This window comes from Onychomys torridus, chromosome 3, assembly GCF_903995425.1.
Source record: "Onychomys torridus chromosome 3, mOncTor1.1, whole genome shotgun sequence".
Taxonomy (NCBI): domain Eukaryota; kingdom Metazoa; phylum Chordata; class Mammalia; order Rodentia; family Cricetidae; genus Onychomys; species Onychomys torridus.
The window spans coordinates 46,864,983-46,892,191 of NC_050445.1; the positions used below are offsets into that span (position 1 = coordinate 46,864,983).

Sequence of the window (27,209 nt, forward strand, 5' to 3'; positions counted from 1 at the left end):
GGTGACACTTACATTGCCAGCACAAGGGACACAACCTTGGCCATGTCTGGAACACAGCTTTTGTGTGCTGACTCCCAGGAAACACTTTCCAGAAGATATCACCTCAATGATGCTGGTCCCTTCTTAATCATTTCTAATCTCTCAGCTCCAGCTGACCTGCATTGAATATCCCAGCAAAGCAAGGTTTCTCTTTAGTAGTTCTGGCATCTCCTTAATCACAGCTGATGGTTCAGCCCCAGTGCCCCAGTGCCCCAGAATCTTAATTCAAAATAACAAATGGCCCTGATAGTCTTTAAACTTCTCTGAAGCTTCACAAGCCAGGCTTTTGTCTGCATTGCCCTCGACATTCTTATCTTCCAAGCTCCTACAGAACAGCCCACTGAGATCTCAACAGTCAATGATTTTTCTATTACAAAGTTACAAAGTCCTCCCACAAGCCTCTCCAAAACACACCGGCAGGTCTCTCACAGCAACACCCTACTATCTTGGTACCAGCTGTCTTAGTTGGGGTTTCTATTGTTGTGATGAAAACCATGGTGAAAAGCAATGTGGGGAGGGAAGGACTTATTTCGCTCATATTTCCATAGGACAGCTCATCATCAAAAGCAGTGAGGGCAGGAACTGAAGTAGGGCAGGAACCTAGAGGCAGGAGCTGATACAGAAGCCATGGAGGAGTGCTGCCTCCTGGCTTGCTTCCCATGGCTTGCTCAGCCTGCCTTCCTGCAGAAGAACCCAGGACCACCAGCCCAGGGATGGCACTGACCACAATGGGCTTCCCCCATGAATCACTAATTAAGAAAATGCCCTACAGGCTTGCCTACAGCCAGATCTTATGGAGACATTTTCTTGATGAGGGTCCCTCCTCTCTGATAGCTATGTTATGTCAAGTTGACCAACTATCCAGCACTTTAGGCTTATTTACAGAGAACTGCCTTCTCAAGTCTAAATGGGGGGAGAAACTCGTGAAAACAGGAAGGATGATGCCCCCCCCCCCACTATTACCCCGAGGCTCCGCTATCTATCGGTGAGGCTAGTCTTTATGGAAACACATTTTTCACCAACACTGGACTCTGTAATACATTTGTCATCCACCAACTTCTGTTCCTTGAATGTGGTGTCCTCAGGTTCTCAGCTATCAAGATTCGAAAAACACGCCAGAATTCTCATCGGACTGGGCTTCCTAGTCCTGTTACAGGCTGTGAAAAGGTGCGTTTCATAAAACAAACATGACACCTGCGCTTGCGACTTTTTCCAGGAAGATACGCTAGTCTACTTAGTAGTTGCTGTCCAGACATTTCTTTCGTTCTTTTTGTCTTCGCCTGCTTTCCGCCGCAGGAAGTTACAAACTTGGTCAATAACCATCTAGGGAGGACCTGAGTTAATCTCTGGGGTCAGAGATCTTTCAGGCAGTTGAACCCTGGGGTAGAACAGGGGCAGGGCATGACCTAGTACCTGGCAGCGCCGCCGATTGGCGGAAGAGAAGGTTGTTCCTTCGAGGCTGCCGCTGATTGGCTGCAGGAGGGAAGACTTGTGACGTACTTTAAAGTTGAGCAAACACCTCCTCCTCGCCCCCCGCCCCCCAAGCCATTTTTTTTTTTTTTAAGTTTTTTTTTTTTTTTTTTTGCAGGGGAATTAGAGACCTTAGGATCCAGACTCAGGATTTCTGGGCGGCGCGGGACTATTCAGAACCCACAAGGTGAGAGGGGAGCCGGGAGGGTGACGCGGATGCAGGCGCGATCCCTGCCTGCAGGATGCACTTGGAGCTCCTAGCTCAACCGCGGGACTCCAGCTGTTGGCCCGGGCCTCAGTCCGGGAGCGGCAGGGCGACGCCTAGGGTCCCACTGTGAATGAGCTAGGGAGGGGGGCAAGCTTTAGGCCTCGCCGCCCAACCTTCTTGAAGGGAGGGAGGGCGGTGGGTTGAGCTCCTCAGTTTCTGAATTGGAAGTGGGAGGAGGGCGATGCACTTTGCCGGGGATGGCCGCTGGTGGTTGTGGCGCCGTTGCTCGGGAATATGGGTTGATGCTGGAACTAAAGTTTGCAGAGTGGATAACTTATTTGTTCTTGGACTGAAAGCTTCTTTGGTGGTAGTGGCTGATGGAGGGAGCAAGATTCTCCCTGAATCCCCCGCCCCCACCCTTGGCTCAGCGGAACTGTGACACGGAACTTCCCACACCTAGCTGCAGGGTTAGAGCTGGTCACTCTGTCTGAGCTAGAGACCTAGCTCGAGTCAGTCTGTACTCTAATGTCATAGGCATGAGAGAGAAAGTTGGGCAAGTTGGGTTTCTGGTCTCTAAAACTCTCGATATCCTGGGCAGCTGGGCAGGCCAGGCCAATGCTGAAGATGGTTCTTTACGCTCTGCCAGGTTGAGTGAAGAGAGAGGGAGGGAGAGGGAGAGGAAGAAGGAGAGAGAGACGGGGTGGTGGTGGTGGTGGTGTGTGTGGGATGATGATGATGATGATGATGATGATGATGATGATGATGATGATGAATAAATGAATTCGTTCCTAAATCAGTAGAGACTGACGTTTCTTGGATATTATGGGTCATGAATTGTGAGAATGTGGGTAATATGTAGCTGGGACCAGCATTATGAGGCTCCGCACACCGCACTGAATGGTCAGTGATGTACACGGAGTCCTTCCAACCCTTTGTACAAAACACAGATGGCATGGTGTGCGTGCGTGTGTGCGTGTGTGTGCGTGTGTGTGTGTGTGCGCGCGTGTGCGTGTGTGTGTGCGCGTGCGTGTGTGTGTGTGTGTGCGTGTGTGTGTGTGTGTGTGTGTGTGTGTGTGCGTGTGTGTGTGTGTGTGTGTGTGTGCGTGTGTATTTTGCCACTCCACTCCTCCTTGCCATGAAGGTGAGTGGACCTAAGGCTGCATAAACTTGTTGGCTGTGTAACCAACCTGGTTGTTATTCTGCAAAGTGTCTTAGGAAGACAAAGGTTGAGTTTGTTTATTGAAGGTATTTTCCCCAATTGTCTAGAAAATCATATTTATTATCACAATTACTGTATTCATTGAATCTAAGGTGTCTTCAGTTTAAGATGCATCCATACTTTAGAGATGCTAAAAATGTGAAAACCTGTCTTAAAACTTGTTGAAACAGAGTTAAAATAGTAATGAATTTTACATGTTCACCTGTGTCTAAAGAGCGGCATTCAAGACAGGCTCTTGCAGTCTGGGTTCTATTTGTTCTTTCTGAGAAGCATACTTTACCACAGTATGGCAAAGAGCAAGGGTAAGTAGTGTCTTCTGCTAGGGTGGCTCTGCTCACTTGGAGGAACTGGCCTGCTTGGACCTTTTCCTGTCTTCACAGTTATTGTTTAGAGAATATGAGACTGGCTCGGGTTGCTAGTGAAGGTTCACAACAGCCTTGAGGGTTGGTTGGATTTTGTAGATGATTCACAGACAGGTAAGGTGTGAATCAGGTTCATAGAGTAAATTCAAGGAGGTGAGCCTGAACTCCTTGGCATCTGTCTCCTTTTGGAAATGTTGGCTTCTGGTTAGGGTGGTTAATGATACACTGTTGGAGGCTTAGGTGAGTGCCCAGCCTTCCTCTGGGTTGTCTTAGTGCTTTGTTTTTCTGTGTAGTGCCCTTCAGCTGGATATGGGCAGGCTGATTTGTATTCTAAAACTCCAATATGCTTGTAGTCCACATTGCCTACTCTCTACTGAGCTTAATGGAATCAGAATAATATTGCTAAGGGGACTTTTTCCTCTTCCTTATAAAAAATTATGTTTAAACCTTATTTAATCCCCCGTGTGTGTGTGTGTGTGTGTGTGTGTGTGTGTGTGTGTGTTTGTGTCTGTACTGGGATGGGGAAGATGCATTGACAATCTAGTTTTTATTTATCTATCATGCATGCTCTATTGCATAGGTTTTTGGGATATGTACTTAAAATTTCTCATTTATTTTGAGATAAATAATTTAAAAATTTTACCTGGATCACAAAAATTATAAAACTATACATATATATGTATGTATATAACTATATGTGTATATATATAAAATATAGAATTAAAAACAGGTATCATGTGCTGTTTTGAAAACATGCATATATCATGTACTATTTGAATCAGGATTAATATATTATTGTCTCAAATATTTGCGATTTTTTTAAACTAAGAATATTGTCAAATTCTCTTCTAGTTTTTCAAAATATATAGTACATTAGTATTACAGTTATCTAATTGTGAATAAATTTATTCTTTTTAAAAATGTTTGAGGATTTTTGATGTGTCAGTCACTTGGAATACAGAAAGGAATAAATCATATTTCCTATCCTGTACTACACATGAATGCAGCAGATAACCATTTTGGATTGCACTGCAGTTCAGAACTTTGTTTTCCATTTCACTGAGTCTAAATCTGTGAGCTAAGCAAGTCAGGTTTTTGTTTGTTTTTGAGACAGGGTTTCACTATGTAGCTCTGGCTGTCCTGAACTCACTAAGGACCAGGCTAGCCTCCAAATCACAGAAATCCACCTGTCTCTGCCTCCCAAGTGCTGGGATTAAAGGCCTGCACCACCACACCTGGCTTCAAGAATCAGGTTTTTCTGTCATTTCATGACAGCAGCTGAGGGATCGAGACAATATGAATATTCTAAGACCAGATAAATTAACAGGAAGAATCTTCAAATTCTCCCTGTAGTTACTTTTGTAGCTGTGACAAAAAACAAAAATACCTGATAGAAGTAATTTGAAGGGAAAAAGATTTTTCTTGGCTCACATTATAAGAAGGGATGAAGTCCATGGTGGAGGGAAGACATGAGAGTGTGAGTGTGAAGTTGCTGATCTCATGTGGTCCATAATCAAGATGTAGAAAGAGATGAACACTGGTGCTCAGGCTGCCCCTCTTTCCTTTCACTCAGCCCAGGATCCCAGCCTGTGGGATAGCACCACCCATGTTCAGGAAGGGTCTTCCTTCCTCCATTAAACCTTTTTGGAGATGCCTCACAGACACATCAGAGGTGTGTCTCCTGGGGCATTCTAAATCTAGTCAAGTTGACAATGAAGATTAACCATCACAGAACAGGTGATTTTAAATTTTATTTTTTAATTTTTATTTTATGTTCTTTCACCATTTGGCTAGCACTTTAATAATAGTGGAACAACATGGAAGCATTCGAGAAGTGTACTGGGGAAGAGGAAGTGAAAATCTGGGGCCAGTGCCTTTGCAATTCCAGGCTTGGTTCCAACAAGTCTTGCTTGGAATTGGGAGGGATTTGGCTTAGTTCTAACTAAGCCATTGTTAGATTCTCTGTTGACACTGGAACTCTTGAAATTCCCAGGAACACTATGGTCTGGGAAATGGGTAAAAAGCATAGGTATGGAGCCACTATGTTATTTTACATATACTAGGAAGATATGGTATATGGAAATATACCAGTATGTATTTTGTTTTAAAATACTAATGTATGTGTCTGGAGAGATGGCCCAGAGATTAAAAACACTTGGCTGTTTTTGCAGAGAACCGGAGTTCTGTATCGAGCTCCCATGTCATGCAGTCCATAAATACCTGGAACTGCACTCCAAGGACATCCAATGTCCTCTTCTGGATTCAGTGGCTATACTAACACCCCCAATATGTGCTCATGCGCGCGCGCACACAGACACACACACACACACACACACACACACACACACACACACACACACAAATAAATCTTTAAAAAAGTACCAAGTATATTTTAAAATACATCTGCAAATTTTTGAATGAACTAAAAAGATATAAACAATTTGCATTTCTTATATGTTATGTTATTTCTTCATCTGAGGTCTATGCTAACCCTTTTCTAGTCTCTTTATATTTAATCCAGATGTATATCTGATTGCTGCAAATAACTTGGCATTGAAAAACCTCTCCATGTGATTGAGTAGTTTCAGTCACTGGATTATGGGGAGTACGATTGTTGTAAAGATTTCAAACAAATTGTCCCTAAGACATGCCTGAGTATACAGTCCAGAAATGGAACATTTGGTATTAATTTATTCGATAGTGAATATACAATTCTAAGCATATTCATGTCCCAGTGGAAGTGGTAGAAGTTAAGGGAAGCCATGCTTAGGTCTTTATGTATTGTGATTTTACACTGGCCTCGTGCCGTGGTTCTCAACCATCCTAACATTGCAACCCTTTAATACAGTTCCTCACATGGTGGTCACAACCATAAAATTATTTTCGTTGCTACTTCATAACTGCAATTTTGCTGCTTTTATGAATTGTGATGTAAATATCTGATATGGAGGATGTCTGATATGTGACCCCAAAGGGGTCATGCCTCACAGGTTGAGAACTGCTGGCCTAGTGATTCCTAAGTTTAAAAAGTGTTTTTTCATGAGTAACTACTTATACAAAGTTATACAAAGGTTGGAGAAACTTGGAGGAATTTTCGGTATTTGCTAGAAGAATTAAAAGATCCGGGAAAGGCCTGGAAAGATGGCTCGTTTGGTAAGTTACTTGCTATGCAAATGTGAAAACCTGAAAAAGAGCCACTGGAGATGCTGTTACATAGCGAATTCTGAATTCTGTTGCTATGGAGTGTCCTGTTGCTAGCAGTATGTCTCCGTGGTACTCTGGTGATGGCTAGAGGCATTTTAAGTTCCCAATGAACCTATGTGAGTAGGAATATACTGTAGAGCTAGTCTTTTATTTTTTCACAAAGGTACAGAGAAGAATACTTTTAAATTTACATTTTTGTATCTGAAATGTTGACCTTCAATGTGTTGGAGCGAAAAAGATTAGACTTTTCAGGGTAAAGGTCTTCCTGTACCCCTTGATTATGTGACACCCCCTTTCTCTTTTCTTCCTCTTCCTTGTGTCTCCCCAGCTCTTTCCTCTCCTGTCCTCTTCAAAGCCTCCTACTCACCTGCCTCCTCTTATCAGCACTCCGCAGTGTCAGCTGATTCACTAGAGTCAATGGGTAAGCCAAAATCATTCCACCTTGTCTGAAAATAAACATGGCATTTGCTTCCTAATATTTCTGCAGAAAGCGTGACATCCTGGACCAGGCAATCCAGAGCAACTCTCCCAGTTGTTGCTGGGGAATGCTTCCTCCTGTCAGTGCAGTTCTGAAGTCCCCATCCATGCTTATTCCCTTCCTTTCCATGTGCTGGCCGTGGAACCTACTTTCCTGCTAGGCACATGCTCTTCCTTTGAGCTCCATCCCCAGTCTATTTCCTAGTTCTTAATGACCTTAGGTGACCAGGAAGCTCTGTGCTGAGACCAGATTTCAAGGTTCACCACTTTACAAGTGACCGATAATAGCTCCTATAATCTCAGCCCCCTTTGTTCCCCAAACACCCAGAGGTCTAGAATTTACCTTGGCAGGGACTCAGGAAAGACTTTCAGTTGACAGAGGAATAGAGGTCAAGAGGCGAGCATTGATAATTGACTAAAGTTGGATGCAGGATTTCTTTTTGTAGTCAGAGCTGGTGAGAGAAGCAGTGTGTCAAACCTCCTTGTCTGGAACAATCCCTGGCCTCTGCCAAATCAGAGAAAAGCACAGGTTTTAGGCTTCATCCTAGGAATTCTGCTTCTGCTCAAGTGAACCACCCAGTCAGATTCCAGAGTCCTATTCTTCGTATGCGAGGAAGGAACAATAATACTATCTACGTTAGATTTTTTGCAAGAAGGAAATGAGTTAGTGTCTGTGAAGGGTGAGGCATAGTGCTAGGTTTATAGTTTTTAATCAATGGTAACTATTACTTTATTTAAAAATGTGAATTACAGGCATCTAATCACTTTAGAATTCCTTACAAAAAGTGAATGTAGCTTCCTTAAGAGGATCCTAGTTTCTGATGATTTTGTCTTCTAGTTCCCTTAGACTGTATGGCTTTGCATGGTATGTGTGTCCCCTGCTGTCTCCAAGCCCACACCCACCCCAGAAAAGGAGAGGATGTCACTGAGTTTGGGAAGGTGACTTTGGCTAATCATCAAACTTGAGCTGGGGCTTGGAAGAAGGGGCACTAGCTAACGGGAATGTATGTACATGCCTTCATTTAGGGCCCTAAAGGGAAACTCATAATATGGTCACCTATGAATTCAGAAAGTGCAGTGTGTGTGTGTGTGTGTGTGTGTGTGTGTGTGTGTGTGTGTGTGTTCATGTTCAAAGGAAACACGATAGTGGAGTTGGTATTTAGGAACAAAGAGGTTCAAGTTCATGAGACATTGTATGTGGTCCTTTGATTGGGGACAGTAGATGTTATAGACTTGGGCTTAAATTGAATGTAGTTTTTTGAGTAACCAAATTATATGAATAAGTAAAAAAATGCATGTAGTGTTAGAAATACTCCACTGAAATGTTAAGCACCAGTATGTTCACCTGTATGATATGTGAAATGTTGTTCAACTGTGCCTTTCTTGACTCTTGGTGAGTTTAGTGTATGGAAACAGGGTCCCACAAAACTTATTGGCCATGAAAGCTGCCCCGGGTCATTGACATTCAGTTTCTTGTGTTTTGAATTCGGAGAATAAAATGCATACCACAGAAGATGAGTTTTAGAAAGAAGGTTCATAATAGTTCACAAGTGAGAGCTTAGGAGTGACGGAGAGGGCTCTGTTTCTGTACAGCAAGAACAGGCCAGGAAACAGCATACTTTCTAGCTGCTACTCTGGGAGCTTTTACAGGTCTTGGCAGAGACTTGGGTGAGGCATGGGGAAGGGGAGGGGCTGGTCAATCCAGTTGAGTTACCCACAGATAGTTCAGGAATTTGTCTCAATTCCTCTCATCCTGTAAAGAGTCTCTTTTGGAAGTTTTGGTCTTCAGCAAGAACATTCTCAGTACTACTATTTAGGGTACCTACCTACCTCACCAGTTTCTACCTCTTCTTATCATCATGCAGTTCATCTCTGCCAAAGACTGGACTGGTACCCTGCTGTGTTTCTGGTACCTGGCATGGTTTCTGCTGTGTCCAGCTGACTCTTCCTGGATTTCTTCCTTGCTTTCTCCTCTGGTTCCGTATAGTGATATTTTATTTGTACTGAAATGTGATTTTATTTGTATATTAATAAAGTTGCCTTGGGGTCAGAGCAAGCCATAGCAGAAGCTGAGCAGTGGTGGTGCACGCCTTTAATCACAGCACTTGGGAGGCAGAGCTAGGCAGGATCTCTGTGTGTTCAAGGACACAGCCAGCATGGCAACACATGCCTTTAATCTCAATACCAACCATAGAAGACCTGAAGGTCTGTACAGACAGGCAGTGACGAGGAGGTCATGTGGCTGGGTTTCCAACCAATGAGAAGGTAGAACAGAAAGTCTATATAAAAGACAGGACACAGGAAGTAGGTCTCTTTTGGAGAGGAAAGACAGAGCAGCAGTGAAGGGTAAGGTTTTCAGCTCTCAGCTATTGCTCTGAACTCTTGGCTTTTAACTCTGCAAATGTCTCTGTGTTTCTTATTTAACAAGACAGTTACATCTACAGTTCTGTTGTGAAATGCTCTCTACATTTATAGATAGCAAGTACTTGTGAGTGTTTGGTCACTGTCCCCATCTGTGAGAAAGGTATTCCTTAGAGCTTGAATTCCCAACTGTAATGTGTTACTTCATAACATAAAAAGGTTCACTATGTGCTGTCTGTAATGAGTAAGGAATTTCTAGAACTATGAAGTGTGGATAGGATTATTTTTTGAGAATACATAATCCCTATACTTTGCTGTCAACCTTACATAGGAAAACAATAGCATCTGAATTAAAATTATCAGGAATATTTGGTTTCAAGGTGTATACAAGCATTTGAAAAGGGTAAAGTAAATACTTTTAGACTTAGATATTTGTATGGGAAAGCCTATATAAAACTTATTTGTATAGGACACAGAATATATGTTTTGTAAATATGTCTGTTCTGACTAAATGAGTAGAATTGTGCATACTTGACTAGCAGCGAGAGAACTGGTTGGGACCAGCAGGGTAGAGGGCTGAGTATGGGAAGAAGGAAGCCTTATTGACCTGTGAGAGGAAAGCCAGAATCTGCGGTGAAGGAGTTCATGCCATTAGTGGTTGGTTTTAACTTACAGTAGTTGAGGGAACAGTATTTTTGTTAAATTCAGCTTAGGAAAATGATCATGAAGTGTTTTGTTTTGTTTCCCATTTTCGAGACAGGGTCTGGTTGTGTAGCCCTGACTCACTTTTGACTCACTTTGAACCCACGGCAACCCTCTTGCTTCAGCCTCCTGAATACTGGCATTACAGGCATGCGCCACCAAACTCGGCTATCGTGCGGTGTCAAGGTTTATACATGATTCCTTTTTATTTTGGCTGATACATCTTATTGTGGACATTTAAAAAAAAACAAAAACAACAAAAACAAAAAACAAACAAACAAAAAACTTCAGTTACGGCCACTAGGTGGCAGAGCACACTGAGTGACTCCTATTCAGTAAACTTAGGGAGAAATATCAGGAGGAGCTTTGAAGATGCTTGTAAGCGGTTTTAGGAATTTCAAGCTTTATCACATCAAAGTAGGGACCACTTTGTAAAGACTGATATATGTTATCTCTTTCCCTTTCTATATTAGACTAACATGTTTAAGCTTTTATCCTAAAAGCATGTTTAATAAAACATTTAAGAAGTTACATACATTGACCAATCTTTGGAGACTTCAATTTGGTTCGTTAAAGGCACATTTACCGCCAGATATTTGTCCTGCTCATGTCCATCAAGTGGGTTGGTTCTCTTTTGCAACAGATTTCTAAGGAGACCAGAACTCATCTGTGAGCCCTCCGCTCTTTTCTGTGCTGCTGTTGAAACTTGCCTTTACAGCTACCAGACTTGAAGATGCTTCGAATGCAGAGGCCAAGACTGGCCAGGCTGAGAGCCTGCCTCTCCAGAGGTCTCCACCACAAGCCAGTGATGGCACTCCGGAGAGAGGATGTGAATGCCTGGGAGCGCAGGGCACCACTGGCTCCCAAGCACATCAAGGGCATCACCAAACTGGGATACAAGGTCTTGATACAGCCTTCCAATCGACGGGCCATTCACGACAAGGTGACTACTTTCAACTTTAGAAATACCTGTGAACACAACAGTGGTGATCCAGAAGCATCTGAAAGGAAACCAAATGTGCTCCTTTCACTTTGATTCCATTACTTTGCTAAAAGTGTTATTTTCACTCCATTCCACATGTTTTCCCCCTGAGGGTTTAAGGGTCTGCTTTCAGAAGTTTTTGAGTCTCTCAGTCATTCTCTCCTTCAGGCGCAGCCCCACTTCTGGTACTAGAAAGTCAAAGACTAAGTTGCCATTCTTGCACCCAGGAATGTTCTCCTTTAGGCACAGCTTATTCTTCATGAGGCTGTACCTCAGCAGCGATGTTGATAGTCCTTTACATTCATCTTTCTGTTTACTTTTTGAAATAATCATAACAGAAGTTATAGTCTCATTCCAGTTTTAGGAATATGTATGTGCTTTACCTTTCCTGGGTCATTTGAAAGTAGGTTGCAGACATTCTAACACATTAGCATTTAATGCTTTTCTGGGCATCTCCTAGACAGTGCTTTCTTACAGAACCACTGTATTGTTTTCACACGAGGACACAACCAGTTCCTTTTTGCTTTCTTTTGTTTTAGACCAGTCCTCATGTAGCCAAGATTGTCTTAATTCTCTGTGTAGCCGTGAATGATCTTGAATTTCTGACCCTTGTTCCTCTGCCTCCCAAGTGCTGGGATGGCAGATATTAGGCAGCCTGCCCTGCTTGTCATATGATCTGTGTTCAAATTCCCCACTGGCTCCATTGAGGCTTACCTAAGCTTCCTACAGGCTATTGTTCTATATCTTTAGTTGTGATCTAGGGCATCTCCCCCTTTCCTGGTTTTATTTTAATGACATTGATTCTTTTTGAAGAGTCTAAGAAGTTGACCTGTTACATGTTATGAATAGAACTAGTCTGATTGTATTTTTAGGATTAGATTTAGGCTAGACCTTTGGGGCATACATTTCAGTCACATATCATCTTCCCATAGTACCAAATCAAAGGCTCAAGATATCAAGATGCCCCACCATCAGCAATATGTGATCATTGGTTGTGGTGGTTCCCAGATGATGTCTCCAGTGTGGAAATATATCTCCACCATTATCATTACTGTATGCTATCTGTACAAAATACACATACAGTTTTTATTTTCCTTGTGACAGGGGTCTCCTGTAGTTCAGTCTAACCTGGAACTTACTAGATAGCCAATGATGACCTTGAACAACTGTTCCTCCTGTCTCCATTTGTGATTAAAGTTTAATCTGCTCTTAAATATGAGTGAATAGTGGATTTTCCAAATTTTTTCTCTATAAAAGCCAAGCAGGATAGATAATATCTTTATTGAGGAAGCCACACTGTTATTTGTACTAAACCCCATCCCTCACCAGACCCCATCCTTCTGAAGGTTGTTGTACCTTTGTACTTTTTATCAGAGAAAGCCATGACCACTACAATCTGCAAGAGTAACCTTAGGTCCAAATTTCATCCCCAGGAGTATGCCAGAGCTGGTGGCATTCTTCAGGAGGACATCACAGAAGCTCGTCTAATTTTGGGAGTGAAAAGGCCTCCAGAGGAAAAACTTATGTCCAAGAAGACTTATGCCTTCTTTTCCCACACAATAAAGGCCCAGGAAGCCAATATGAGTTTGTTGGATGAGCTCCTGAAACAGGTAATTGTGACCGGTATTCATGAGCAGTAACGTGGAACTGAACAGTATGTCTGTCTCTCACTTCAGTAGGAGATGTGGTCTATGGCAGGGTACCCAATGAAGAGCTGTCCTTGGCTGTACAGGTTTGGAGTATACATAAAACAAGGCATCTCATTATCTTATATATTCCAAAATGGAAGGGTAAATGTTTGTTTCCATCCCCCCAAAACAAGCAGTTACTAATTTATAAGGTCAAGTGTGAAATTCCACCATGTAGAATTCCAGAGCTAGAGAGAGCCTCAGAGATCATGGTTATACAGCTCTATGGCACAAGAACAGGACAAGAAATGCTTTTACATTCATTACTAGTCATAAGAGATGAAGTATATTTTGAGGTTGAAATACTGTGAAAACATTAGTAGCTCCTTAAAATGGGACTGCCCACTCAGTGAAACAGTTTTGAGTGCCTACAATGTGTCTGAAACAATTCACCAGCATAAAAATGCAAAATAGCCATTACTCTTGTGTTTCTGGTGCCACGTTCAGTGGGAGGAAATAGAGATAAGCAAATAAGGCAGCCTATGTCACCAGGAAATACTTGTTAGAAGAGATATGGTACTGAAGGAGAAAGGGACACAGACACCAAGAGGAGGCAGGCCAACTGTCGATAAGGCTTCATCCCAAAGGTGGCATTTGGAAAGATATTTGAAGGAAACAAACAACTGAGCCATGTCTGATGGTGATGAGTCTTCCAAGCAGTCAAGCATATAAAAAAAAAAAGAACCAAGGGTCTTTGTGAATGGGTGGATAGAGTGGGTCGTATGCTAGTGTGTTTAGTCTTCCTATTATGTGGGTAATGGTTGGAGTTGGGAGGAGGAAAGAAACACTAGTCAGATGACTTATTCTAGGGGCAGTCAGACTGTAGGCAGTAGATGAGGGTGGCTGGCTCCTGGGTGGTAGAGTAGATGCACTGATGTTTAGGGAACCCTAATTGTACTGTAGAGGGGAGTCCTACAAAATTCCCTGATTAAAGGAAGGTGGGATTTGAGGAGAGAAGTCACCAGTGATTAGGGCATGGGCTTGAGCAACTGAGAAGAGCCATTATAGACTGAGAAAGTGTTTATATGAGGACAGCAAGCTGGGATGCCCAAGTTGTATATGAAGAGAGCAAGCCAGGATGGCCATGTTACATATGAGGAAAGCAAGCTAGGATGGTCATGTATATGAGGACAGTAAGCTAGGATGGCCATGTATATGAGTAGAGCAAGCTAGGATGGCCATGTTGGTAGCAGAGGGGTTTAGCTTGTTGGATACCTACATTTTGACAGCTGTCAGAGAAGCTGATAGTATGTTGGAAATGAGTCTGTAGCCTAGGAGAGCAGCTTTTCATGACCAGCACTATCAGAGACCAGGTGGTGTGTATAGTTGGGAGTTTGGAAGAGTGTGGGAGTGAGTGGAGATACAGATCACAGCTGAGGCCTATGGCCTGCAGTAAGGATGACAGAACATTTGATAGAGAATCTGAGAATGGAACAGAGGGTTGTATTTACCAACAGTACAAACAATGGAGGAAATGGATTTTATATGGGGCAATAGAATATGTTCCTATTAATTTCAAAACCACTTTAAAGCAAATAAACTCTTTTATGGAGAACTTCAGAGACATTTCATTATATGTACCTTTGGTCCTCATCAAAAAATTAATAAAAACAGACCCAGCAGGATGGCTTTTGGGCAGCATGCTAACAAGTCATTCAGAGTTGAATATACATTAACTATCATTACATTTGTAAACTTGATTTTAAATTGTGCAATTTCCCCCCAGTACTGGGGTTACAACCCATACCTTGCACATGCTAAGTAAGTACTCTGTGTTCTACTTAGCAGTGTAGCCCAGGCTCCCTAACTCCTATGATCTTTGAAGAGATAAAAGTATTGTATAATTATAACATAGCTTTTAAGAATACATTAATGAGGCTTTTCTGAGAGAGGGAAGGTCTTTGAAGAAAGAGAAAAAAATTGTGTTTGCCAACGATGAAGAAAAGAAATGGGAAGATGGAAAGAGAAGGGAGATAAAGAGGGAATAAACCAGAGAGGGGAGAGAGGGAAAGAGAGTGTTGGGCTTTTTGCTGCTATTTTTTAGGTAAAAAGGGTATTTAAAATGACCCAGGAGCAATGTACAGGAAGAATATACATGCAAGAAAGAGGTAATAGTTCAAGAAGACTGACTGGCAAGGACTTGGAATGATCCAGGATTTGCTCACACACAGGGATTCATCTTAGGAAGGATGTATTTTCTTTGGAACCAGAAGATTGATGATGAGTAGGGACATAGGTATATTTCAAATGGTCTTGGGCAGGTTGGTAACGTGATAACTTAAAGGAAACCTTTGCCTCCGTTATTTCCTTTCCTCACTTTGAAGGACATTCAACACTCAGCTCATCCCTTTAGCTCTGATTACAGCTGGTTTGTGACCAAGCGTTTTCAAAGCATTTAATGGTGCCCCTGATGATAATAGGTTAGTAAATCAACATGCATTTCCTAAGAGAGGAAAAAATATACAATTTTTACTTCTTTATGTGTGACTTACTTGCTGAATTTGCCTGGTTGCAACAGTTTCTTCTTTCCCTTTCTTCAGGAAATCCGACTCATTGATTATGAGAAAATGGTGGATCACAGAGGGTCTCGGATAGTGGCATTTGGACAATGGGCAGGTGTGGCAGGTAGGTATGACTCTGTGTAGCTTTCTAAGAGTGTCTCAGCAGTGCAAGTGTGCTTTCTCTTTCCTATGTTTACTGGTAAAACAAAAAACAAAAAAGAAAGCAGGCAAAAGGTTAATACCTAGGAATAGATTCTAGCTTTTTAGATGATCCTGTTGGAGAAACAAAGTTATGTTTGGTAATGGGATATCATAAGTAGAAAATGAGGAAGGGGGGATCTTCTTGACCAAGTGAGGGGTGAGCCCTGTTGATTACTGTTCCAGGTCATTTGGAACTTATCCAGGTGAGTGTTCTCTGTAGAGAAAATGAAGACATCAGAAATAAGCTGATTGATTCAGAAGTAACACCATGTGTGGTGTTGGCTTTTATTTAAAAAATGATGGAGGCAAGATAACACACAAGTATAGTGATAATGATACTTGCTGGAAGAAGGGCATTGAGCGGGAAATCGCTGTTGGGAGGGTTGTCCTTGAGCTAGCACATCTGATGCTGAGACTTGATGGATGATTGAAACCTATTTAAGCAAGTAAGGAGAAGGGAGGTTAGGTATGTGTAAAGCTCTGCTATCACTAAAAGTGAGAAAAATCTAGCTAGATGAAGAAAAAAGGGAGCTGGCACTGTGCAGAGAGAAGAAATATAAGAGCGAGCATAGCAATCTCCTCTTCAAACATTGAAAGAACAACAAAAAATGTACTAAGGCTAGTGAGCTTGATGAACTCATGAATTAGACCAACCTTTAAAAGATACAAATGGCTGAAACCACCACAAGAAAAGATGGATTTTACAGTATTAAGTAAATTCTACTCATTTAGAAAAGGAAGACATTTCATGAAACAAATTTTACTTATTGTGATAGACTAGCACCCAGAAGCTTGAGGCAGGAGGATTGTCATGAATACGAGAACAGTGTGGGCTACATAGTGAGACTCAAAAAGAATTTTACTTTAATTTAAAAATTTTAATTTTTGTGAATTTCATTCATGAGTACTGTATTTACATCATTTCTACCTCTCCCTCTTTTCCAACCCCTTCTACATTCCCCACACCACTCCCTCTGGAATCTATGACCTCTTCTTAAATTATTACACACACACACACACACACACACACACCCTGCTGAGTCAGTTTAATGCTGCTTGTATGTACATTGGGGCTGACCATTTGGGATTGGGTGACCTATCTGGGAGCTCGTTCCTGGAGAAAACCTATTCCTCTTCTCTCAGCAGCCATTGGTTCTCTGTGGTTCCTTATCTAGGGGTGGAGCTTATGAATTTTTTCTCATTACATTGGCTTATCAACTGGTGCATGTCACTGTGCAGGTCTTGTTTAAGCAACCATATGATTGATACTTGATAAATACAGCTTTCCTGCCATGTCTAGAAGACACTATTCAGCAGCAGATGACCTGTCCCACTGGTACTTCCATAATTTTCCTTGAGTCTTAGATGTAGGGGTTACACTGTAGCTGTATCAATCAAAGCTGGGTCACTCATTTTCTGTATTTTGGCCAATTGTGGATCTCCATAATAATCTCTCTCTCTCTCTCTCTCTCTCTCTCTCTCTCTCTCTCTCTCTCTCTCTCTGTTGTTCAAGACAAGGTTTCTCTGTGTAGCTTTGGCACCTTTCCTAGAACTCACTCTGTAGCCCAGGCTGGCCTTGAACTCACAGAGATCCACTTGGCTCTGCCTCCAAAGTGCTAGGATTAAAGGTGTGTGCCACCACCGCCCAGCTCATAATAATCTCTTATCTGCTGAAAAAAAAAAAGCTTCTTTGAATGAGGAATGAGAGCTACTATTAGTGAGGATAAGTAAAAGTACTTAGAACATAGTTAGAAATTATATTGGTTTTAGAAAATGTCAGTAGTAAGGTCTTTTCTAAGGTATACATTCCCTCCTACTGAGCAGGCCTTAACCTCAATTAGACAGCTGTTGGTTATTCTTAATATAAAAGTGAACTATTCTTAATATAAAAGTGAACTATTGCACCATTGGGAATATATTGCTGGGCCAGTCGTTGTTGTGGTTTGCAGACTTTACAGCTGGGGAGGACTAGTGATTCTCCCTTGGAAGCTTGCAAGGCACTTTCCCATACTATCAGAGCTGGTCCTTGGAGAAGAGCCCTCCAGGCTAGTTCCAGCTTGATTCCTTCAAGTCCTGTGTCTGAAGTATATGGTGTCTTCAGCAACAGAGTCTTACCTTCAAGTTATGGCTTATAACCAAGGGCAGTGGCAATAGCCAATACTGTCTTGGGCACTGGGGTTCTTGTTAGAGAGGGAATGAGGGAAACATTATTACCCCCACCTATCACTCCATCTAAACTAGATACATATTGTATATGTGTAATACAATGTAACATATTGTGTGTATGTGCCCCAAAAATGATTTTTTACGGAAATTTGTAATAGTCTGGAAACAATACAAGTGTCAGTTAAAAAAGAAATGGATGATGGTATAATCATAAAATAAGAAACTTCAGTAACACAAAGGTAAAAATATTGATGTAAATCTAAACAACAGGCTAGTTGAAATGAAGCAAAGAACAGAGTATGTGCTTGCAACCTCATCGATGTAAAACCAAAGCATTGAATTTATACAAACAGTAGCAATAATTCCCATCTTGGATTTGTGATACACAGGCTTGACTATTTGTTAATAGTTATTAAACTATACATTTTGAATTGCATTTTACTTCATATAAACAATTTATTTTTAAAAGTTGACTTCAACAAAAAGATAAAAGCAATCTGGGTAGAGTTGTGTGTGTGGCAGAGGTGTTGGAAAAGGCACGGAAGGTTGTAGTCCTATAAACAAAGGGAGAATAGGTAATGAGGCCATTGCTATAGGCATGCTAAGTTTTAGATGTCTGAGGACACCCCACTTAATGTATAGAAAAGATGATTGGCAACATCCTGAAATAAAAAGAAAAATTTCTACCAAAAGTACAGACTTGGGGATCATACATATATAAAAAATACTTACATTTAGGATGTGATGATATTACCTAAGGGGAAATGAAGACAGGAAGGAAATGGAGCCCCAAAGAGAATCCTGAGGGTGCTAATATAATACACACAGAGAGGTGCTTAAAGAAAGTAAGATTCTGGCCACGGGTATGGCTGTACCTGTTAGAAATCCTAGTACTTGAGGCTGAGATGGGAGACTCTGGAATTTGAGGCTGGTCTGAGCTACATAGTGAGTTCAAGAGTAGCCTGGGCTACATAATGAGATAGGAAGGGAAGGATGAAGGAAGGATACATTCAAGTCAGAGATACTGAGGGGACTAGAGTATCAATCCAAGAGACAGTCTACACTGTCCAAGAATAATTCTGACAAGTAAATAAGGATTTGAAAATTCCATCCAGTTTAGTGATGTAGGCCACTAAATATCTGTTAGGATCCCTAGGCCAATGGTGACTTTGTTTGTGTTTGTTTGCTTGCTTTTGGTATGGGAGGTTGGAGTATGTTAAAATACTGATAAGAATGCACCTGCAGACAAGAACTATGAGGGAGCTACTCAAAGGTAAATTTCTTTCTGTGGAGGGCCAGGACATTTTGGGACCTGCAGAAAGCAGGAGAAATTAGCCTTTGATGAGAAGAGTGATTTTCTTCCTTCTTATCAGGGCCAGTATTAGAAAAAAACAGGTGAGGATGTAGATGGGTGAGTGTATTTGATAGTAGAAAGTAGAGGACGTAGACAAGATGTCTTGAGGTTCCTTCTGAATCTGAAATGCTAGCATCTTTGCTTCTTTAGGGTACCCAGCAGGTTTAAAATGAACAAAGAGAAAAATGTATCATTCCTTCTGGTAAATGCCTATGAACAGAATTTATTTTGTGCATTGTTAGTCAACTCCACTCAATTAATGGTATTTTTATTGATCTGGTTCTGTGACAGGAATGATCAATATTTTACATGGAATGGGTTTAAGGCTCCTTGCCTTGGGACATCATACACCTTTTATGGTGAGAGATTTTATTTATTTATTGGAAACACGTCACATTTTCAGCCTAGAAACGCATTTGAGCTAGTGGACTGACGTGGATTGTGTGTGCTTGCTTCCAGCATCTTGGCATGGCTCACAACTACAGGAACAGCAGCCAGGCTGTGCAGGCTGTCCGCGATGCAGGCTATGAAATATCCCTGGGTTTAATGCCAAAGTCAATAGGACCCTTAACATTTGTGTTCACAGGGACTGGCAACGTATCAAAGGTAGCTCTACCTGTCCTCTCTGTCAAGCAAGCTGAAATGTTGAACATTTCATGGGCATTTCAAACAGAATGAATGACCATTTAATTTGGAGTATTTTTGTTGTTGTTGTTTTTGCTGTAGCAAAGAAAAGTAACAGCCCAAGCATTTTCTTTGCTTTTAGCTGATGTCATCTATTAGAGCAGTGGTTCTCAATCTGTGGGTAATAATCCCTTTGGGAGTTGGACAACCTTTTCACAAGTTCACATATCAGATATCTTGAGTTTCAGATATTTATATTACAATTCAAAACAGAAGCAAAAATACAGTTATGAAGTAGCAATGAAAATAATTTTATGGTTGGGGGTCACCACAACATGAGGAACTGTATTAATGGGTGGCAGCATTAGGCAGGTTGAGAACCACTGCATTAGAAGTTTGAAGTGCCCCTGTACTTTTCCATCTTTCTTCCCTCCCCCCACTCCTCCCTCCTCTTCCTCTGATAACTCCTTGTTAATGATATAAAGCACTAACTTTCAGGTGATGGGTGGTTTATTCATTAACTGCTTGGAATCTTGCTAGTAACTAAGTGTCTTAGGGTTTTTACTTCTGTGACAATAAGGCATTTTCTTAATTAGTGTTGATGGGGTGGGGGCAGTCCATTGTTTCCAATCTGGGCTGGTGGTCCTGAGTTCTATAAGAAAGCAAGCTGAGCAAGCCAGGGGAAGCAAGTTAAGGAGGAAAGGGTTTATTTGGCTTACACTTCCATATCACTGTTCATCATCAGAGAAAATCAGACAGGAACACAAACAGGACAGGAACCTGGAGGCAGGAGCTGATGCAGAGGCCATTGAGGAGTGCTGCTTATGACTGGCTTCCCCTGGCTTGCTCAGCCTGCTTTCTTATAGAACTCAGGACCAGGGATGGCCCCACCCATAAAGGACTGCCCCCCCTATCAATTGATAATTAAGAAAATGCCTTACAGCCAGGTCTTTTTCTTTTTTCTTTCTTTCTTTTTTTTTTTTTAAGATTTATTTATTTAGTACACAGCATATATGACTGCAGGTCAGAAGAGGGCATTGGATCTTATTAAAGATGGTTGAGAGCCACCATGTGGTTGCTGGGAATTGAACTCAGGACCTCTGGAAGTGCTCTTAACCTCTGAGCCATCTCTCCAGCCCTACAGCCAGGTCTTAATGAGGCATCTTCCCAATTGAGGTTTCCTCCTTTCAGATAGCTCGAGTTGTATGTCAGGTTGACATAAGACCAGCCAGCATACTAAGGAAGATAAAGGCTGGGATTAACAGTTCCTTCTGGAGTGGTGTTGAAGCTGCATTTGAAATCTCCTGGAGAAACCTGTAGTTGAAAAATAGGTCTGTAGTGCAGAAGTTTTACAAATAGAATCTCTAATGTTAGTGCTAAATTGTAAAGCATGCATCTGATCTTTTCCTTTTGTGATAGACAGTTTTCCCACTTAAAATAATTTCTATAGTGAATCAAAAAGTAAATAGGCACTTTTATTAGGTCCAGTCCCTTCTAATGCAAGTGAAACCAAAGCTGGCTTGTAAGCCACCAGCATGACACCCCTTTTGTACTTCTATGTTGTGATCCTGGTTATAGGACAGGGCAAAGGGAACGACGCCATTGTGAATCCTTGCAGGAAATCTGTCGGCCATGTTTCTACTGAGGTTTGATTCTTTTTCTCATGCACTATTTACAGGGAGCCCAAGCAGTCTTTAATGAGTTACCTTGTGAGTATGTGGAGCCCCATGAATTAAAAGAGGTTTCAAAAACTGGAGGTAAGCAGCGCGGGAGGACCTTTTCTTTCACTGTCTTGGATAGTCTTTGTGTTAATATTTTAGCACCACCAATCGTTATCATTTGTCACCTTACTAATTTCTTCTTTCTTTGTAAGACCACAGGAAAGTGTATGGGACAGTGTTAAGTCGCCATCATCATCTTGTCAGGAAAACAGATGGTGTGTATGATCCTGTAGAATACGAGAAATATCCTGAGCGCTACAAAAGTCGTTTTAATACAGATGTGAGTATCTGGCTTTGATTTGGTTGCTATGACACACCAGAGCTAAGCTGTTTTCTGAGAGGGAAATTGTGAATGTGTACCTTGATTCTTCAGGTCCTTGTGTAGACTTACTATGAGTCCTTTGGTTCTAAAGTGTTGGATTTAGTAGTTGGCTCCTACTGATACTTTGGATTGAGGTGGTCTTTGCTTAGTACTTTTGGTGGTTTCTGTGGGTATGTTCATGGCTTCACAGTCTCTCTCTATTTCACAATGCATGTGCTCATTAGTTCTAAATGTTTCTGCAGATCCTTGTTTTTGTGTTAGCCTATACTAATTAGCACTTAGCACTATTGACAAAAATGCACTGTCTCTGAGGCTTGATCTAAACGTAAATGTGTCCTAACTTTTTAAAAAACATTTTTTTTTTTTTTTTTTTTTAGTATTAGGGAATGAACCTAGTGTTCTCACATCTCAGCAAGTGCTCAACCACTGGGCAAGATTTCCGAAGATTTATTCTTCTTGTTGCAAAAAATTGTAACCATAACATCAGCTCACATCTTTAAAGTAAAGTACCTGAGGCTTGAAGAAATAAGATTATTAGTTTACCATTTTGGAGGCTTGAAGTACAAAGCATGGTTCAGGCTCTTTCATAGATTCCTATAGGCTGCATCACATCATGGTAGGAGGTCATGTGTATCTCTATCCATGTAGTCTCTTTCCTCTTCTAATTAAACCATGAAGATTCATCATGGATACTCCATTCTTTTTTCATCTAGTTTAATCACTTTACAAAGGCCCCACCTCTTAATACCATGGTTGCACGGAGCTTCTACTCTCTAAATACCATTAACATAAGACTTTGCTGATTAATCTTTCCATGAGTTCAAGGGACAACTGTATTTCAATTATAGTATTATGTCCCTGGCCCCATAAAACTTATGTCCTCACATTTAGCATATGTGCATTTCATCCCCAGTAGTTCCAAAGTCTTAACTCAAATTAACTTCAAATTCCAGAGTCTCACTTGGAACTCAAGTTTAACATCTTTGGCTGCAGAGCCATATAAAATAGAAACCAAGCTGGATATTTCTAAGATACAGTAGCAGGTTAGCCTCATGGTAGGCATTCCATTCCAAAAGGTAGGAATAGATAAGAAGAAAGGAATAATCTGTCCAAGGCAAAACCTTAGGAGTCAGCTTGCTCCTCTTGTTGCCAGGGGCAGTGGCACAGTGAGGCTCATACCACTGTTGGTGCCGTGTGCTGCCAATGAACACAGTGTCGTTTTTCACCAGGGTCTTGGTGCAGGCCAGTTCGCTATTGGGTGCATTGGAGACAGCATCAGTTATCCTTGCTTTTTCAGTACAACGTTCAGAGCCCCAGGAAAAATTCCCACATCCAATCTTAGGGCACAGTACTTTTAACTGCTTCCTTGAACTCGGACTGTGTGTATATGACAAGGCCCAATCTTAGTATGGCGACAGGATGTCCCAGCTCATACTTCTGCTTCTTGGGGTAGAGCTTTCTCTTACTCACTGTTTTGGGCACTTGTGCCAGTTGTCCCAAGAGATGCCCACTGCTTGGCACAGGCTGGAAAGAGCCCTCACTTCTTTTTCAGTTTCACATATTTTGCGTAGTTCTCCCTTTCCTTCTACCAACCCCTCCATGTACTATTATTTGATCAAATTCATGGTCTCTTCTTTATATCTGTCTCTATGTATGCATGTGGAGTATTTATGTGTGTGTGTGTGTGTGTGTACAAATGTGTATATATATATATATATATATATATATATATATATATATATATATATATATAAATTATAGTGTGGGTATGAGCCTAAATATGTAAATCCAACCTGTCAATCTGTCTAGTATTACCTGTATGTGTGATTTCTGAGCTGACCGTTCTACTAGACAAGGGCAATCAGGAATACTACATTAAGAATGGGAGGTAGTCTTCCTAAGGATGAGCCCCTCATTGATTTTCTGCCCCTAATTTTATCCTGAACCACTTGCCACATGTGTATGTACATATATAAGTGGAAGCACTTCCCCAGAGGTTATCTGAGCATTCCTTTGAGGACTGCTGCCCCCATCTGGGTAAGAGCAATAGTCTTAGAGGAGTTGAGTATGATTAGTGTTATATTCTACAGTATTTGAACTGGAAATAGAGTTCTGGGTCACTTGATTCTTTGCTATTTTATTTTTCCTAATTGTGCAATATATTACAGAATAAAATATGAATGCATTTATTAGCTTGATATCTTATCATGGAGTAATTCTACAATGGACGGTGGGTGACTATTATGTTCTTCTCAGAAGATGGTGGGTGACCTGGACAACACAATGTTCCACAGAAATACCACTGATGATCTGTCATGGGCTTTGCTCTAATCAGTGTTCTTTCAGTACATGGTATTAAAATAAGCCACATCCTGTTTTGTTGAATATTAAACTTGCTTCACAGATTGCACCCTATACAACTTGTTTAATTAATGGAATCTACTGGGAGCAAAACACCCCTCGCCTGCTAACTCGCCAGGATGCTCAAAGTCTCCTGGCCCCAGTGAAGTCTTCAGGTGTTCCTATTGAAGGATGCCCTGAGTTACCACACAAGTAAGGACTATGTGCCATCAGAAATGAAGTTTTGTTGTTGTTTTGTTTTGTTTATGCTGCATCACCATTATTAAAGGACCAAAGAACATATTGTTCCTGCATGTCAGAGATGTGGTGATAGTCTGACCTGACCTCCTGGAAGCATTTTACAGTTACCCATCCCACTGAGACTAACTTCTGACTTGTTTGGTTCCAAAGCCCACTCCTCAAAAAATCTCTTTAATTATTCTCATTCCTCTCTAGTTTGTTACTTTGTTTTGAGAAATTCACAATCATCTGTTTTCCTGTGTTTATGGTTGTTCTTTCTCCTACTGGAATTTATTCTCCCGAAAAATAGGGAGGGAGTATTTTTTTCTTGACCTTAAGTACTTGGTATAAAATAGGCATTTAATTAGTTCTTAAATATTAAATAAGTCAATTAATAAATATTTGTGAAACATCTTATGTAACAGGGATTCTGCTAAGCTAAAGTTCAGAGAAGTGTAGTTGGACTGTTTGCTGCTCTGAAGCAAATGCCAATGGAACACTAGGAACAACAAACAATGTAACAGGAGATTAGATGAAGTAGGCACATTGGTAACAGAACACATTGGTTGGATCATTTATGAGCACAAAGCTGATAAGCACAGCTCTGCAATGATAGTGAAGCGAATTCTATTACTTGTAGTAAGTAAGGAGAGCATTTGGGATAATATCCAAAAGGATGTCTCCCTCAGTAAAGAAAGCAAGGGACTTTTGTTGGGGAAACTCCTAGATATTTGCATAGAGATCACTCCTCATGACTTGTAGAGGTGGACACTCTTGGATCACTCTTGGATGTGCTCAGTTCAAGGCAATGCTTTTCTATGCATTGCATATTTGGAAAATGAGGAATGGGAAACCCTCCTGGCAGAGCATTTGCTATTGCAACATCAAGCTTTATCTCTTAAAAGCATGGGCCAGAGTGTGCTACTATTTTTGTTCCTGTGAGTTTCTTTGAAGGGCCCGTTAGACACAAAAACAACTTGGAAGGCCTGCTAATTTTTTTTTTTTAAGATAAAGCAGTACCTTCCCCCCAAGCTTAGAAATTGTTCTTAAAGTGTCTGATGAGTGGCTAACTCTGGTCTCAGCAAAACCTTTCAGCAAAGGAATTGGGAAGAGGAGCATTTCAGTGTAGGACTGTTACTTGATAAGTTCAGAACCACTAAAGTGTAACAACGGGCAAGGTTAACTCTAGTATACAACCCTATGTGGGCATGTGGTGACTGGAGACAGGACAGGAAAATGTGACTAGTCTCTTCAAAAGACTGTGACTGCCATTCGTAGTTCTGGATATTTCCACATAAATACCTGGAGAATCACGTAGCACAGTAAACTCTTCCTGTCTATGGGGTATGGTTTCTAAGTCCTAGCAGAGAGCAACATCCACAGAAATTCAAGTTCCTCATATTCTTTATACTTCACATCAGGTCTGTGTTGCTTATGATGCCTAGTACAGTCAGCTGGGCCTGCTGATGTTGGCCTGTAATACAGCTACATGTGAGTGATATACAGCTACATGTGAGTGATATACAGCTACATGTGAGTGATATACAACTAAATGTGGATGATATACAGTTACATGTGAGTGACTATACAGTTACATGTGAGTGATTATACAGTTACATGTGAGTGATATACAGCTACATGTGAGTGATATACAGCTACATGTGAGTGATATACAGTTACATGTGAGTGATTATACAGTTACATGTGAGTGACTATACAGTTACATGTGAGTGATTATACAGTTACATGTGAGTGACTATACAGTTACATGTGAGTGATTATACAGTTACATGTGAGTGATATACAGTTACATGTGAGTGATATACAGCTACATGTGAGTGATATACAGCTACATGTGAGTGATATACAGCTACATGTGAGTGATATACAGTTACATGTGAGTGATTATACAGTTACATGTGAGTGACTATACAGTTACATGTGAGTGATATACAGCTACATGTGAGTAGTATAAAAAGGAGGGTTACAAGTGTCAGGTCTGTCTGGGATAGAGGGACTTCACAGCCAGACTAGGAGACTTTGTGATACCTGATTTAAAATAGAAAGGAGAAAATAATAGGATAGAGAGCTTAAAGTTCTATGTTCAGTGCCCACCAATGGAAAAAGAAAGGAGAGAAAAGGAAGCAAGCAAGAAAGGAATGAGTATAATCAGTTAGGTTATATACCTGGATGAAAAAGTTAAAACCTGTTTGTACAGTGGACATATGGTAATAAAATCATTACTCAAGAGTCCTGGACAAATGATTGTGCTGTGTTGTTTAGGTAATAATAATGAGAAGGAAAATTGTGTGTGTCGCATATTGGTGCAACATTTTTTTTTCAAGTGCTTTCAGTTCTCAGCTGAATCCAAGGATGTGGAGCCCTGGAGAGGCAGTTGTACTGTCTAGAATAGTTATTTACAGATGGTGAACCAGGCCATCTTATTCTGTCTGCTAGCAAATGTTTCTGTAGGGAAGGGATTCTCTCCACCCCCTTTTCTTTCTGCTACCTTCCCTTCTTTATTTTTTTTTCATGGACAATAAAGAACCCTGTGTCTTAGAACAACCCAGTGTTCTGAAGACTGAACTGTAGGAGAAAGATTCTAAGTTCCCGGAAAATATCTGGCATCCACAACGCAATTTGTTTCAAGCACTTTTTCTTTTTATTCATTGTTAGTCTTCCTGAAGGCCTGAGAATTCCACCCTCTCATGTGAGTGTTGATGTTATTTTCAGACTTGTGGCAATATGTGACATTTCAGCAGACACAGGAGGGTCTATAGACTTTATGACCGAGTGTACTACAATAGAGAGACCCTTTTGCATGTATGATGCAGATCAGCATATTATTCACGACAGGTGAGTTTGTCAAAGCTCCTGCTACCTTACCTTGACGTGCTAGTTTAAAGTACTCAACATTTCAGTTCTTTATGAAGGTGTGAAAATTTGTAGGTGCATGCTCAAACACAGTAAAAGAAATGGAAAAAACACGTTGAAATTTTAATGTTTAAATTCATATATGCTATATTTA

The 27,209-nt window shown here is 41.1% G+C and overlaps 1 protein-coding gene across 3 annotated transcripts in view; it reads left to right on the forward strand.

Annotated features, from left to right (window-relative positions):
* The first annotated feature begins 1,615 nt into the window (after window positions 1-1,615).
* The window catches only part of Aass (aminoadipate-semialdehyde synthase), a 57,159-nt gene continuing 31,565 nt past the window's right edge, over window positions 1,616-27,209 (forward strand). Inside the window, exons 1-11 of one of the 3 annotated variants that reach the window (XM_036182209.1) lie at window positions 1,635-1,696; window positions 6,831-6,923; window positions 10,686-10,985; window positions 12,458-12,634; window positions 15,253-15,337; window positions 19,226-19,293; window positions 19,394-19,540; window positions 21,237-21,315; window positions 21,432-21,559; window positions 24,006-24,154; window positions 26,915-27,037. In XM_036182209.1, coding sequence (XP_036038102.1) covers window positions 10,776-10,985; window positions 12,458-12,634; window positions 15,253-15,337; window positions 19,226-19,293; window positions 19,394-19,540; window positions 21,237-21,315; window positions 21,432-21,559; window positions 24,006-24,154; window positions 26,915-27,037 — 1,166 coding nt within the window. In that variant the 5' untranslated portion in view covers window positions 1,635-1,696; window positions 6,831-6,923; window positions 10,686-10,775. Of the gene's footprint in view, window positions 1,697-6,830; window positions 6,924-10,685; window positions 10,986-12,457; window positions 12,635-15,252; window positions 15,338-19,225; window positions 19,294-19,393; window positions 19,541-21,236; window positions 21,316-21,431; window positions 21,560-24,005; window positions 24,155-26,914; window positions 27,038-27,209 lie in introns of all 3 variants that reach the window. The other 2 variants (XM_036182208.1, XM_036182210.1) reach the window with 2 other exon arrangements.